Source organism: Oryctolagus cuniculus, chromosome 7 (assembly GCF_051225735.1).
Source record: "Oryctolagus cuniculus isolate XC-2025 breed Fujian yellow rabbit chromosome 7, ASM5122573v1, whole genome shotgun sequence".
NCBI classification, from domain to species: domain Eukaryota; kingdom Metazoa; phylum Chordata; class Mammalia; order Lagomorpha; family Leporidae; genus Oryctolagus; species Oryctolagus cuniculus.
This window is the reverse complement of record NC_142873.1, coordinates 52,969,054-52,985,355: the sequence shown is the minus strand read 5'-3', so window position 1 is coordinate 52,985,355 and position 16,302 is coordinate 52,969,054. Positions and strand designations below refer to the sequence as shown.

Below are 16,302 nucleotides of genomic sequence, written 5' to 3'. Positions count from 1 at the left end.
CTAGTTATTTATTTGGCTTTACCATTTCTACTACTCCCTTTGTGGGGCTCGCCATCCCCCATGGAAGTACACTTGAGAATCAAAGAAAAGATAGCGGCATTCGTGACTGCTTACCCAAAGTACTGCAGTAAGAGGATAACTAAGCCCATGGAGACTAGGGTAAAAATCTAACCTGGAAGCTCTGTGGTGGGAAACATGTAAAAAGCCAAGCCACAGACTCTCTCTCCATAACACTGCACTTTACCTGAAAGGTGTTCCCCTCCGGGTCGAGGACCTCACAGACAACTTCTGATGTGTGCTTCATGATGTACCTGCTGGCTCGCAGATGCTCACGCTTTTGAAAAGGATGGTACATGTTGTTGCCTGACTCGTGGCAGTATGTGGCTGAACAGTCCCTGTCGATATAAAGACAGCCTGCATTTGTAGGTAGCACCTGGAAGGGGGACAGAGAGAGGGAGACATTTTAAAAAGAATTTTGAGAGACCTGGAAGATAATTTTAGAAAAAGAATAGCCACGAGTCCTGATCATAAACTGTATTTCCAGGAAGAAACTATCACCTAATTAAGGGCGGAAGCTTTGGGAAGGATGTTTGGGTAAGGAGACAAACTGAACAATTTAGATGTACTTTCCCCTCTGTCCTCACATTTTACAGTCTCTTCAAAGTAACTGCCCTGTGCTCTTATTTCAGATATTCAGTGTTTTTTTAACTGAAGCCAACAGACTTGGTCTGACTGACAATGTTCGAGATTCTTCCTGTTCTTGGACAGGTAGCATCTCCGAGAGGCTCAGAGTCATGGGGCCCCTGATCTTAGAAGCTTTTATTTGCTCTCACCCCCTCTGGTGGCTGACAGCCCTGAAGTAGTGACTTTTCCATAATGACTTTTGATCCAGATCCTTTTCTGAAATACAGCGCACCTACCATAAATTCACCCTTCTAAAAGTGCATAATTCACTAGGTTTCAGTACATTCAAAAATTTGTGCCACCATTCCCACACATTTCAGAACACTTTGGTCAACCTGGAAAGCAACCCTAACCCCATTAGTAGTCACCCTGAATTCCCTCCGACTCTCAGCTCTAGTAATGCCAGTCTGCGGTCTCTTCAGGTTTACCTGCTCCAGACATTTCTTGCACAATGAAGCCAGCACCATGTGGTCGTTTGTGTAGGGCTTCTTTCCCCTACCACAGTGTTTTCAAGATTCACCCATGTTGTTGCAAGTATTATATTTCATGGGTGCAAGATATTCCACTGTTTGGCTACGTCACATTTTGTTTATTGACTCATGAGTTGAAACACTTTGGGTTGTTTTCACAGTGTTGCTATTATTAAAAATGCTGCTATGAACATCTGTGTCCAAGATTTTGTGTGGAAGTGTTTTAGTTTTTTCTTGGAGGCAGCTGGGAGTGGAGTTGCTGGATCATTTGATGACTGTTTGCTTTTTGAGAAACTGCCAAACTGTTTTTGAAAAGGACTGTGCCATTATACATCCCCACCAGCAGTGTGTGAGGGTTCCGCTGTCCGCACGTCCTCACTAACACTGGTGATGGTCTTTTCCATTACATTTCAGAGGGTGTGAAGCAGTATCTCATTGTGGTTTGATTTGTATCTCCCTAATGACTCAAGGTGTTCAGTATCTTTTCATGGTTTATTTGTCATTTGTTTATCTTCTTCGGAGAAATTTGAATTCATTGCTCATTTTAAAATTGGGTTATTTGACGTTTTATTGTTAAGGTGTAGGAATTTTTTATACATTATTTTTTTTAAAAAAAGGATTTACTTATTTATTTGAAAGTCAGTGTTACAGAGAAAGAGAGACAGAGAGGGAGATCTTTCATCTACTGACTCATTCCCCAATGATAGCAATGGCTAGGGCTGGGCCAGGCAGAAGCCAGGAGCCAGGAGCCAGGAGCCAGGAGCCAGGAGCCAGGAGCCAGGAGCCAGAGGCCAGGAGCTAGGAACTTCATCCAGGTCTCCCACATGGGTACAGGTTCCCAGGTATTTGGGCCATCTTCTGCTGTTCCCCTAGGTGCATTAGCAGGGAGCCAGATCAGAAGTGGAGCAGCCAGTCCATGAACCAGTGTCCATATGGGACGCCAGTGTTACAGGTGGCAATTTAACCCAGTATGCCACAATGATGGCCCCTCTTTATACATTTTATATGCTAAACCAGTGTCAGCTACATGATTTGAAAATAGCATTCCTATTCAGTAGTTTAACTTTTCATTTTCTTAGTGGTATATTCTTCAAAGAACAAGCTGCTTTTGTTTTTGATGAAGCTTGTGCTTTTGGTATCTTATCTAAGAAATCATGGCCTAATCTAATGACATGAAAATTCACACTAATGTTTCCTTTCAGCTCTCACCTTCAGCATCCCATCCAGCAATCATACTGGATGAAGAAGGAGGATATATCATCGGGAAAGATATGAGGGATAAACAGGTTCAGTGATTCACAGTACAAATGCTTGTCAGTGAGATCTTTGGGTAGCATCTTTTGGCTCTAAGCTCTCTGTATCTCCTGGCGTTGTATGTGCCATCTTGGCAAATCCTTCTAAGACTAAAGGGTCTATCAGCTTCTATCAGGGGTTTGTGTTTAGTAGGGAAATGCAGGGAGGGAAGTGGGAGGGTTACCAGCACTCCTGCTGAGCCTTCTGAGGACAAAGCTCAGCTTCACTGGTTGAGCTGCCTCCCCACCACACAGGCCAGAGCCTTCCTCCCATGTTTCTAGGACATGATGGAGACAAGGGACGAGCTGGAGGTGGGAAGGATAGAGAGTAAGAATGAGGATAGAGGTGGCACACTGAGAGGCAGATTTTGTAGGCACATGCTGTATCATTTGGGGACTTCCAATACCCAGAGGAACCTAAGAGTTCCTCGATAAATGCAATTTGCATTTTAACCTTGACCCCAAGCTGCCAACACTGTAAAAACAAGCAGGGCAATGTTTTTCCAGAATGGACTATAAGAAGACTTTGAATAAATAAGAGTTTGAGAGCAGGCGAGAGAAGGAAGCAACAGCATTCACCTCTGCACGGTGTTTCGCCACAGGAGTGAGTTTTCTTAGCCAAACCGACATTCACCCCCAGCACTCCTCATTTCCCCTGCTACACCTACCTGGTACGTTCCCTGTGGCTTTGCTATAATAGACGTTCCATCCCCAAAGGTGACGCAGCAGCTGCTGTCCTCACAGTTGGTGATGACAGTGGCGTAGTGTGAGCTTTCGATCCGCATACACTTCACCTGTCTGGTGACTGTCTGAGGATCTTCAGCTGCAAGCAAACGCAAGGTAAGCAGATCTAAGGAGATGCACACATTAGGAAACAAGCCTCTGTCTGCTGATTTTGCTGCAGTCTGCCGGCTGGTTGGCTTCCCCATGGAAAAAACACAATTGGACAATAGAGACTGAGTGCTGAGGACTCCATGGGGTGGGGGGTGGGGGTGGCCTACTCTCCTTCTCAATTCAGAATAATTCTTCCAGGATATATGTCACTTGATTTCCCATTTTGTTCTCATTACTCTTTTCATTTTGAAGACATCTAATTTCTCAATTTGAAAAATTTCATCACCCATGTATTTACCAATTAAAATTTATCCTTGTTACTATTTTGCCAAATTTGCTTCAACATGAGAGAAAAATTACAGATAAAGTTGAAATTTCTTCTTATGCCTGGGTTTATTTCTCTCTTGCAATTCAATTTTTTGCTTTATATATGTATCAAGAACAATATATAAAACTTGTGTGTGATGAAGTTATATGAATTATATTTTACTCTATGAAATTATATAATTTTTATTTATCATTCTACACCTCATTTTTCTTTTTTTTAAACTTTTATTTAATGAATATAAATTTCCAAAGTACAGCTTATGGATTACAATGGCTTCCCCCCCATAACGTCCCTCCCACCCGCAACCCTCCCCTTTCCCACTCCCTCTCCCCTTCCATTCACATCAAGATTCATTTTCAATTCTCTTTATATACAGAAGATCAGTTTAGCATACATTAAGTAAAGATTTCAACAGTTTGCTCCCACACAGAAACATAAAGTGAAAAATACTGTTTGAGTACTAGTTATAGCATTAAATCTCAATGTACAGCACATTAAGGACAGAGATCCTACATGAGGAGTAAGTGCACAGTGACTCCTGTTGCTGACTTAACAAATTGACACTCTTGTTTATGGCATCAGTAATCACCCGAGGCTCTTGTCATGAGCTGCCAAGGCTATGGAAGCCCCCTGAGTTCACCGACTCTGATCATATTTAGACAAGGCCCTGGTCAAAGTGGAATTTCTCTCCTCCCTTCAGAGAAAGGTACCTCCTTCTTTGATGACCCGTTCTTTCCACTGGGATCTCACTCGCGGAGATCTTTCATTTAGGCTTTTTTTTTTTGCCAGAGTGTCTTGGCTTTCCATGCCTGAAATACTATCATGGGCTTTTTCAGCTGGCTCTGAATGCCTTAAGGGCTGATTCTAGGCCAGAGTGCTGTTTAGGACATCTGCCATTCTATGGGTCTGCTGTGTATCTCACTTCCCATGTTGGATCGTTCTCTCCCTTTTTTATTCTATCAGCTAGTATTTGCAGACACTAGTCTTGTTTATGTGATCCCTTTGGTTCTTAGTCCTATCATTATGATCAATTGTGAACAGAAATTGATCACTGGGACTAGTGAGATGGCGTTGGTACATGCCACCTTGATGGGATTGAATTGGAATCCCCTGGTATGTTTCTAACTCTACCGTTTGAGGTAAGTCAGCTTGAGCATGTCCTGAATTGCACATCTCTTCCCTCTCTTATTCCCACTCTTACATTTAACAGCGATCACTTTTCAGTTAAGTTTCAGCACTTAAGAAGAATTGTGTATTGATTACATTATTCAACCAAAAGTATTAAGTAAAACAAACAAAAAAAATACTAAGATGGATAACATATTAAGTTGCTCATCAACAGTCAGGGTGAGGGCTGATCAAGTCACCGTTTCTCATAGTGTTCATTTCACTTTAACAGGTTTCCTTTTTGGTGCTCAGTTAGTTATCACCTATCTAGGAGAACAAGTGGTATTTGTCCCTTTGGGATTGGCTTATTTCACTCAGCATAATGTTTTCCAAATTCCTAACAGGGATCACTTTTCAGTTAAAATTTAAACACCTAAGAATAATTGTGTGTTAATTACAGAGTTCAACCAATGGTACTAGAACAAAAAAAAATACTAAAATGGATAAAGTATTACATTGTACATCAACCGTCAGGACAAGAGCTGATCAAGTCACTGTTTCTCATAGTGTCCATTTCATTTCAACAAGTTTCCCCTTTGGTGCTCAGTTAGTTGTCGCCGATCAGGGAGAAAATATGATATTTGTCCCTTTGGGACTGGCTTAATTCACTCAGCATGATGTTTTCCAAATTCCTCCATCTTGTTGCAAATGACCGGGTTTCGTTGTTTTTGACTGCTGTATAGTATTCTATAGAGTACATGTCCCATAATTTCTTTATCCAGTCTACTGTTGATGGACATTTGGGTTGGTTCCAGGTTTTAGCTATTGTGAATTGAGCTGCAATAAACATTAATGTGTAGACAGCTTTTATGTTTGCCAATTGCATTTCCTTTGGGTAAATTCCTAGGAGTGGGGTGGCTGGGTTGAATGGTAGGGTTATATTCAGGTTTCTGAGGAATCTCCAGACTGACATCCATAGTGGCTTTACCAGTTTGCATTCCCACCTACAGTGGGTTAGTGTCCCTTTTTCCCCACATCCTCTCCAGCATCTATTGTTGGTAGATTTCTGAATGTGAGCCATTCTAACTGGGGTGAGGTGAAACCTCATTGTGGTTTTGATTTGCATTTCCCTGATTGCTAGTGATCTTGAACATTTTTTCATGTGTCTGTTGGCCATTTGGATTTCCTCTTTTGAAAAATGTCTATTGAGGTCCTTGGCCCATCTCTTAAGTGGGTTGTTTGCTTTGATGTTGTGGAGTTTCTTGATTTCTTTGTAGATTCTGGTTATCAACCCTTTATCAGTTGCATAGTTTGCAAATATATTTTCCCATTCTGTTGGTTGCCTCTTCACTTTCCTGACTGTTTCTTTTGCAGTACAGAAACGTCTCAATTTGATGCAATCCCAAATGTTAATTTTGGCTTTGACTGCCTGTGCTTCTGGGGTGTTTTCCAAGAAGTCATTGCTGGTACCTATATCTTGTAGGGTTTTTCCAATGCTCTCTAATAATTTGATGGTGTCAGGTCGTAGATTTAAGTCTTTAATCCATGTTGAGTGGACTTTTGTGTAAGGTGAAAGGTAGAGGTCTTGCTTCATGATTCTGCACGTGGAAATCCAATTTTCCCAGCACCATTTATTGAATAGACTGTCCTTACTCCAGGGATTGGTTTTGGACCCTTGATCAAATATGAGTTGGCTGTAGATGTTTGGATTGATTTCTGGTGTTTCAATTCTGTTCCATTGGTATATACATCTGTTTCTGTACCAGTACCATGCTGTTTTGATTACAACTGCCCTGTAGTATGTCCTGAAATCTGGTATTGTGATGCCTCCAGCTTTGTTTTTGTTGTACAAGATTGCTTTAGCTATTCGAGGTATCCTGTGTCTCCATATGAATTTCAGCATCATTTTTTCTAGATCTGAGAAGAAGGTCTTTGGTATCTTGATTGGGGTTGCATTGAATGTATAAATTGCTTTTGGGAGAATGGACATTTTGATGATATTGATTCTTCCAATCCATGAGCATGGAAGATTCTTCCATTTTTTTGGTATCCTCTTCTATTTCGTTCTTTAAGGTTTTGTAATTTTCATCATAGAGATCTTTAACGTCCTTAGTTAAGTTTATTCCAAGGTATTTGATTGTTTTTGTAGCTATTGTGAATGGGATTGATCTTAGAAGTTCTTCCTCAGCCATGGCATTGTCTGTGTATACAAAGGCTGTTGATTTTTGTGCATTGATTTTATACCCTGCTACTTTGCCAAAATCTTCTATGAGTTTCAATAGTCTCTTGGTAGAGTTCTTTGGGTCCCCTAAATAAAGAATCATATCATCTGCAAAGAGGGATAGTTTGAGTTCTTCCTTCCCAATTAGTATCCCTTTAATTTCTTTTTCTTGCCTAATAGCTCTGGCTAGGACCTCCAGAACTATATTGAATAGCAGTGGTGAGAGTGGGCATCCCTGTCTGGTACCAGATCTCAGTGGAAATGCTTCCAACTTTTCCCCATTCAATAGGATGTTGGCTGTGGGTTTTTCATAGATTGCTTTGATTGTATTGAGGAATGTTCCTTCCATACCCAGTTTGCGTAGAGTTTTCATCATGAACGGGTGTTGTATTTTATCAGATGCTTTCTCGGCATCTATTGAGATAATCATATGGTTTTTCTTCTGCAGTCTGTTAATGTGGTGTATCACATTGATTGTCTTGTGCACATTAAACCATCCCTGCATACCAGGGATAAATCCTACTTGGTCTGGGTGGATGATCTTTCTGATGTGTTGTTGCATTCTATTGGCCAGAATTTTATTGAGGATTTTTGCATCTATGTTCATCAGGGATATTGGTCTATAATTCTCTTTCAATGCTGCATCTTTTTCCAGCTTAGGAATTAAGGTGATGCTGGCTTCATAGAAAGAATTTGGGAGGATTCCCTCTTCTTCGATTGTTCTGAATAGTTTGAGAAGAATTGGAGTTAGTTCTTCTTTAAATGTCTGGTAGAATTCAGCAGTGAATCCATCTGGTCCTGGGCTTTTCTTTGTTGGGAGGGCCTTTATTACTGTTTCAATTTCTGTCTCAGTTATGGGTCTGTTTAGGTTTTCGATGTCTTCCTGGTTCAGTTTAGGTAGGTTGCATGTGTCCAGGAATCTATCCATTTCTGATTGGTTTCCCTGTTTGCTGGCATACAAGTCCTTGTAGTAATTTCTGATGATTCTTTTTATTTCTCTGGTGTCTGTTTTACGTTTCCTTTTTCATCTCTGATTTTATTGATTTGGGTCTTTTCTTTTTTTAGTTAGTTGGGCCAATGGGGTGTCAATTTTGTTTATTTTTTCATAAAACCAGCTCCTTGTTTGACTGATTTTTTGTAATGTTTTTTTGGATTCAGTCCTGTTGATTTCTTCTCTGATTTTAATTATTTCTCTTCTCCTACTAGATTTGGGTCTGGTTTGCTGCAGTTTTTCTAGATCCTTGAGATGCGTTGAAAGCTCATCTATTTGGTGCCTTTCCAATTTCTTGATGTAGGCACCTATTGATATAAACTTTCCTCTTAACACTGCTTTTGCTGCGTCCCATAAGTTTTGGTATGTTGTGCTGTTATCCTCATTTACTTCCAGAAAATTTTTGATTTCTCTTTTAATTTCTTCTATGACCCATTTTCATTCAGGAGCATGTTGTTCAATCTCCATGTGTTTGCGTATGCTCTAGGGATTCCTGAGTTGCTAATTTCCAACTTCATTCCTTTATGGTCTGAGAAACTGCATGGTATGATTCTAATTCTTTTGAATTTGCTGAGACTTGCTTTATGGCCTAGTATGTGGTCAATCCTAGAGAAGGTTCCATGTACTGCTGAGAAGAATGTAAAATCTTTAGCTGTAGGATTGAAAGTTCTGTAGATATCTGTTGGATCCATCTGGGCTATAGTGTCGTTTAAATCTACTGTATTCTTGTTGATCTTCTGTCCTATTGATCTGTCTATTTCTGAGAGTGGAGTATTGAAGTCCCCCAGTACTATTGTATTGGGGTCTAAGTCTCCGTTTAAGTCCCTTAACAAATCTTTTAGATAAACTGGTGCCCTGTAGTTAGGTGCATATACATTGATAATTGTTATATCTTCCTGTTGAATTGATCCCTTAATCATTATATAGTGTCCCTCTTTGTCTCTCTTAACAGTTTTTGTGGTAAAGTTTATGTTGTCCGATATTAAGATGGCTATGCCCGCTCTTTTTTCATTTCTGTTGGCATGGTATATCTTTTTCCAGCCTTTCACTTTCAGTCTGTGTGCATCTTTGTTGGAAAGATGTGTTTCTTGTAAGCAGCAAATAGATGGGTTTTCTTCCTTAAGCCAGTCAGCCAATCAGTGTCTTTTAACTGGACAGTTCAGGCCATTAATGTTCAATGTGACTAATGATAAGTGGTAACTTTGCCCTGCCATTTGCCAAAGATAAGTTCTAATATATGCTTTGAATTCCCTGTGATCTTTTGCTGTGAGGTTTCCTTCCTTTACCTTCTTTCATATTGATGACCGTGTTTTTGTGTTTCTGTGTGCAACACATCTTTAAGCATCTTTTGCAGGGCTGGACGAGTGGCAACAAATTCTTTCAATTTCTGTTTCCTATGAAAAGTCTTTATTTCACCTTCATTCACAAATGATAGCTTTGCAGGATATAATATTCTGGGCTGGCAGTTTTTCTCTCTTAGTACCTGGGCTATATCTCGCCATTCCCTTCTAGCTTGTTGGGTTTCTGATGAGAAGTCAGTTGCTACACCTCATTTTTCATTTAACATTTTTTTGAGGCCTCTAGCTATCTGTTTGTACTTATGATGTATGTGTGTGTAAATCCTTTTAGCCACCATCTACTATTCCATGGTAGAAATCTACCACATTTTATTTTTCTGTTCTGCCACTGATGGACATTTATGCTTTCCTAATATTTCAAAATTATGCTTGGTGTTGCCAGTCGCATTCTTGCACATTTCCTTGTGCAAATGTGTAATAGTGTCTCTATATATACAGAAATAAAGTTAACACACCATTAGAATGTGCATGATTTACTGGAGTAGTTGGTAAATAGCTCAAAGGGTACAAAGTTGCAGTAACACAGGATGAGTAAGTCTAGAGAGCCATATAAAATGGAGATGGAAGTCAATAATATTTCATTGTATAGTGGAAATTTTCTAAGAGTAGATTTTTTAAAAAAAGATTTAGTTATTTATTTTAATGGCAGAGTGACAGAGAGAGGGAGAGACAGATATAGAGAAAGAAAGATCTTCTATCCACTGGTTCATTCTTCAAATAGCCACAATGGCCAGGACTGAGTCAGGCTGCAGCCAGAAGCCTGGAACTCCATCTTAGTCTTTCTCTCTCTCTCTCTTTCTCTCTCTCTCTCTCTCTCTCTATATATATATGCATATGTATATATATATGTATGTATGTATAATATATGTATATATATCTGTAACTATATTTTTGAAATAAACAATAAATAAATCTTTAAAAAAGAATTATAGAATACTATCATGTATTTGAAAAACAAAACTTACTTGTTTCTTGGTCATCTAGAGGAATTACATGATCTTCATAAGCTTGATAGAAGGTTGTGATCCTGGTCCCATCAGCATGATCCACTATCCGAGTCCCATCTTTCTTCTCAACAATAACTACTTTGTCTTCTCGGGTGGTCATAACCTGAACATGTAAAGGCAGAGCATAACCCTGTGGCCAGGTGGCTAACCCAAAGTGTGCTTGTTTTTATGCCCCACTGGATACAAAGATGATGCCTTCCAAATCGTGGGAGGCAGACAGTAGTAGCCCCATTTTACAGGGCAATAAATTTAAGCCTAGAAAATTAAGAAATTTGTCAAAGTCACTCAACATGTAAGTACAAGGGCATTATTTATGGATAAAATGTTAACAACAGGACAGATATGACTGGGAAAATGAACACAGGCCCCATTTCCTTGGAAACTATAAAGTTAGGATAGAAATGGTATGTTGCGGCTGCCTATGTGCTGGGAAATCCCTGCTTTGCAGGATTGCCCTAGACAGGGTGAACTACAAGTGGGTATGCAGATGTCAGGCCTTGAAGCCTGGTGGGGGACAGAGACCCCCATGCAGCCCCTACACATGCCTGTGTGGGACTGAGAGGCACTGCTGGGTCTCCTGGGTGGGTGTTTCCTGTGTTCCCTGCCATGTGTCCCTCCCTAAAGCCAAGTACACGGAGTTGTGGATGAAAGTGCATTCTGTTCTGTTGGCCTGATTTAATCTGCATTCCCTGTGGTTTGCAATCTCTTCAATATGCAACCCCTTCTGTTCAGGTGGAGAGCAGCACTGTGGAAAATGGATGAAAGATCTGAGAAGGAGAATAGCTGTATCATCCAAGATAGAAAGACAAGGGTTAGCCATGCTCTTGGTCTACTGTCTTTAAGGTCTATTCCAATGCAATCCAACGGAACAAAATTTGTGGAGGACCTCATATACTGTTCTAGTCGCTGAGGATACAATAATGAACAAGACTAAAGTTTACTTTTCTACTCTCCAGCAGTCACAGGCCAGAAGGAGGTTAGTAATTTAGAAAGATAGTGGAAAGGATATTTGGAGGGCCCCTGGTATCTGTAGTAAGGTCCGGCTTCCAATTTGAGGAAATGATGCTGAGCTGAGGTTTGATGTGTCAGTGCAGACTCTCAGCATGAGTAAAGGATGGACTAAGACAACTGACCCCAGGGAGGAGTGGGAGACCCAGATGAAGCTCCTGGCTCCTGGCTTCAGTTTGGCCCAGCCCCTGCTCTTGCGGCCATCTGGGGAATGAACCAGTGAATGGAAGATCTCTCTCTGTCTCCATCCTTATCTCCCCACTTCTCTAACTCTGCCTTCCAAATAAATAAAAATATAATTTTTAAAAAATACTGTCTGGGCCCGGCGCTGTGGCATTGTGGGTAAAGCTGCCACCTGCAGTGCCGGCATCCCATATGGGCAGGGGTGCAAGTCCCAGCTGCTCCACTTCCAATCCAGCTCTCTGCTGTGGCCTTGGAAAGCAGCAGATGATGGCCCAAGCCTTTGGGCCCCTGCACCTGTATGGGAGACTGGAAGAAGCTCCTGAGTCCTGGCTTTGGATTGGTCCAGCTCCAATTGTTGCGGCCATTTAGGGAGTGAACCAGCAGATGGAACACCTCTCTCTTTCTGTCCTCTGCCTCTCTGTTACTCTGCTTTCAAATAAATAAATCTTTTTAAAAAATACTGGCTAAGTATACAGGATCTGGAATGCAATGCTGGGGTCCACATTTTCAATCTACCATCTGTCGTGTGATCTTGGGTAACTTAGTTAACATCTCTAAAGGTTAGTTGCCTCAGTAGATTAAAATGGAAACAAAATAGCGTGTTGAGAGCTGAATGGGTTAGCATGTGGGAAGTACAAAGAACAAGACCTGGCACACTGCGTATTCAGTAAATATTATTATTGCTACTATTCTGGTAAGTGTTCTGTGTTTAATTTATGCTTGAAGCTAAGCTCTTGGATCTTGGTTCATGCTTCTGTAATGGTGAAAGGAATTAGTAAGGGAAATTAAAAGTTGTTCACTGAGAAAGGTTAATTAAATTCGCATATTATGTCAAACAATCTACCCTAGGGACTAAATTAAAGGGAGTTATTTGAAGTAATCAAAATCAACAAAAATCTTCAAAACAAGACCAGCACCCCTACTTTCCTGAGGCATGTACTTTGAGTCAGTGAAGTAAGAGATTTGGAAATTATTTCAGAAATAGAAGAAGAAAGGAAAAGATTTGCTGGTTAATGTATTTCATCTGAATAACAAGCAGGAAGTTTGCTTTTTTGTCACCAGCCTGTGATTATGAACAAGGGTGAGAAGTTTAAATATCAGAGATAAGGCAGCTAGAGCAGTCTTCATTTTGTTTAGATTTGGAGGGTGCTGCCAAGCTTCATATAAGGTAGTTGAGGACTCGCTGAAGGATAGAAAGAGCCCAGCTCTTCCTGACTACGAACAGGTCCTGCTGCTGGCCCAGCTAGCACTGCTGCATGTACACACTGGACTCCATTATAACTTGGGGGAGGGGGCTCAATGTCCTCATGGGTGTAATAATACACTCTGGAGTGTGGACAGAGTGAGAGAGTGCACACAAAACTAAAAGAAAGTCTGGCCACAGACAACTCATCCTAGGAGCTCCAATTCCGTATGATAAGAAAAACCATCATTTTCAATACCATTAATTGGTCACTTTTGCTACAGATAAATTCTTTTGTGAAGTTCCTCAGTGTTGTTATTCAATGTGAGCATGTCTTATTCTCCTAAATACACCCTAAGTTTTTTGAAATCCAGGATCATGGACAAACTTCTATCACTCACTGCAGATGGACACTAAGAAGCTGGAATAGAGCATATGGCCCCTCAATTCCAGAAGAAAAGGCATAGGCACAAGTACACTCAGGACAGAGATGCACAGGACATCAGTCATGTATATCCTAAAAGTGGTGTGGAAAATTCATGGCATACCTCTCATTTTGAAAATCAGTATTTTGTCCTGACCCACAAAAAATTAGCATTTCACAATATACTATGTTTGTTAAGCATCCAATATCATTATTTTTGATTTAAGAAGATGGATTCATCTATCCATCTATCTGCTACTTTACAAATGCTTCTTGAAAATTTCTTATTTGCCAGGCATTCTTCTATCTGTTGTGTGTTAATGATTTGGAACCTTTTGCAACAACCAATAGTTTGCCATACCGTTCCACTGACAGGATCTGTAACTTGAAAGGATAAAAACGGGGCCAAGTCTGCTATTCTTTCTTTTCCTTTGGTTCCAATCCGATTTCCGTGGGGTGTGGTTGTAAACCAGGTGCCTATGTGAACCTCCACAGGAGTTGCTGTTTGAACGATCTCTGGGGGTGGTTCGTGGATTTCATTCTTATGTCCCATTGACTGATTTTTGTGACCTTTTCCTGTGGAAAAATAAAACCAAATGGAACAGTGTAACTATAACACCAATTATATACACTGTTCATTAAGTTTTGGTACAATGTAAACTACTTCTGATACTGTGGTGTAGACAATTCTAAGGGGTATTCATTCATTATGTTATTTATCAACAGAGAAAATATCAGGTTATGGATGCCTTAATTTTGGCACTTGAACCTTAGGTAGATCCCCACCACCTTCCTCCAAGCATACACACACAGACATTCACTGTGTACGGCACAAAAGCTAGGCTGGTCAATTTCTGTGTGCTTTAAAGTCTTGCTTCTACCTCCCTAGATATTAGATTTAGGGGTCTGTACTCTGGCGTTTAAAACCTATTCTTTTTTCCCACATATCTATCACATTTTAAGACTCCATGGGCTGGCACCGCGGCTCAATAGGCTAATCCTCTGCCTGCGGCGCCGGCACCCCGGGTTCTAGTCCTGGTTGGGGCGCTGGATTCTTTCCCGGTTGCTCCTCTTCCTGTCCAGCTCTCTGCTTTGGCCCAGGAGTGCAGTGGAGGATGGCCCAAGTCCTTGGGCCCTGTGCCCGTATGGGAGATCAGGAGAAGCACCTGGCTCCTGGCTTCAGATCAGCGCTGTGCGCCGGCCACAGAGGCCACTGGGGGGTGAACCAACAGAAAAGGAAGACCTTTCTCTCTGTCTCTCTCTCACTGTCTATTACTCTCTGTCTCTCTCTTTCACTGTCTAACTCTGCCTGTTAAAAAATAATAATAAAAAAAAGACTCCATGGAGGGCATTTGGTCTAGCAGTTAAAACAACTGTTTTTTTTTTTAAACTTTTATTTAATAAATATAAATTTTGAAAATACAACTTTTGGATTACAGTGGCTTTTCCCCCTATAACCTCCCTCCCACCCGCAACCATCCCATCTCCTACTCCCTCTCCCATCCCATCCCATTCTTCATCAAGATTCATTTTCAATTATCTTTATGTACAGAAGATGAACTTAGCATACACTACGTAAAGATTTCAACAGTTTGCACCCACAGAGATACACAAAGTATAAAGTACTGTTTGAGTACTAGTTTTACAGTTAATTCACATAGTACTACACATTAAGGACAGAGATCCTACATGGGGAGTAAGTGCACAGTGACTCCTGTTGTTGATTTAACAATTGACACTGTTATTTATGATGTTAGTAATCACCCGAGGCTCTTATCATGAACTGCCAAGGCTATGGAAGCCTCTTGAGTTCACAAACTCTGACCTTATTTAGAGAAGGCCATAATCAAAGTGGAAGTTTTCTCCCTTCAGAGAAAGGTACCTCCTTCTCTGATGGCCCGTTCTTTCCGCTGGGATGTTACTCATGAGATCTTTCATTTAGGTCATTTTTTTTCCTTTTTTTCTTTTTTTTTCCACAGTATCTGGGCTTTCCATGCCTGAGAAACTCTCATGGGCTTTTCAGACAGATCTGAATGCCTTAAGGGCTGATTCTGAGGCCAGAGTGCTGTTTAGGGCAACTGCCATTCTATGAGTCTGCTGTGTATCCCGCTTCCCATTAAAACAACTGTTAAGATGTCCAAATCCCATACTGGAGTGCTGGACTGGATACCTGACTCTGGCTGGATTGCATTCCTGCCAATGCAGATCCTAGGAAACAACAGGTGATGGCTCAAGTAGTTGGTTGCTGCCTCCCATGTGAGAAGCCTGGATTGAGTCTCTGGATCCTGACTTTAGTCTGCCCTGGTCCCTGCTGTTAGGGGCTTTTGAGAAGTAAACCAATGGATGGGAGTTCTGTCTGTCTCTCTGTCCCTCTGTCTCTCAAATAAATCAGAACCAAATCTTAAGATTCTTCATTTTGACTTATGAACTCCAGAGTTTACTAGATTTTTAACTCTTCATTCTCTGGATTTTATAATTTTGTCAGCCATGGATAGGAAACATCTTTCTCCAACCCTGGCTCTGGGCAAGCTTACAAGTCAGGCATATGCTTAGGGAAGAGAACATTGTATCATTTACCTACTACACTGACAATTGTCCATACATGGCCATTGTCCGTCCCTTGTTCCCCACCAGCCATTTGGAATGGGAAGATAAGAACTGAGAACACCCTCATGGAACCCTGTGACTAAAATCTTGTTCCCTCTATTAGGGTATATCTGCTCCATTTCCATGAATGATAATGAGTCACCTGTGGATGAGATTGGCCAGTCTCAATGATGAACTAAACTCAGACCCAGAAACAAATTGCAAGCAAAGACAGTAAAGAGTTGTTCATTCTAAGAACATTCTCTAGATTTGGACCATGAAATGTGCCTCAGGGCATGCACCTCAGTCTAATTAATGGGGACTCAACTAATGGGGAGAAGCAGAGAAGACAGACACATCAAGTTGTGCTTCTCCATTGCTTTCAGATTACCTTTGGGTTTATTCACACTCCCAGAACACTGGCAGAAGTGAAATTGGAGTCACTTTCAGAATAGGCAGAGAAGATCCTCTAGGAATGGTAACGGGCACTTTGGAAATTATAAATTTTTTCTCCTTCCTCCCTCTTCCCTCTCTCTCTCTCTCTGTCTTTTGCTTATCTTCTTATTTTTTCATCAAAAAGAAGTAAGCTCTGGAAAGGGCATTCAAGGGTAGCAGACACAAGAAAT

General features: G+C 40.9%; 1 protein-coding gene across 2 annotated transcripts in view; it reads right to left on the bottom strand.

Moving 5' to 3' along the window:
- Window positions 1-16,302, bottom strand: part of SPAG17 (sperm associated antigen 17) — a 285,936-nt gene that overhangs the window by 84,973 nt on the left and 184,661 nt on the right. For both annotated transcript variants that reach the window (XM_051857350.3, XM_051857351.3), the window contains 4 exons: window positions 13,452-13,666; window positions 10,251-10,395; window positions 3,115-3,269; window positions 245-433 (listed from right to left, as the gene is read on the bottom strand). In XM_051857350.3, the coding sequence (XP_051713310.3) occupies window positions 245-433; window positions 3,115-3,269; window positions 10,251-10,395; window positions 13,452-13,666 (704 nt within the window). The remainder of the gene's footprint in view (window positions 1-244; window positions 434-3,114; window positions 3,270-10,250; window positions 10,396-13,451; window positions 13,667-16,302) is intronic.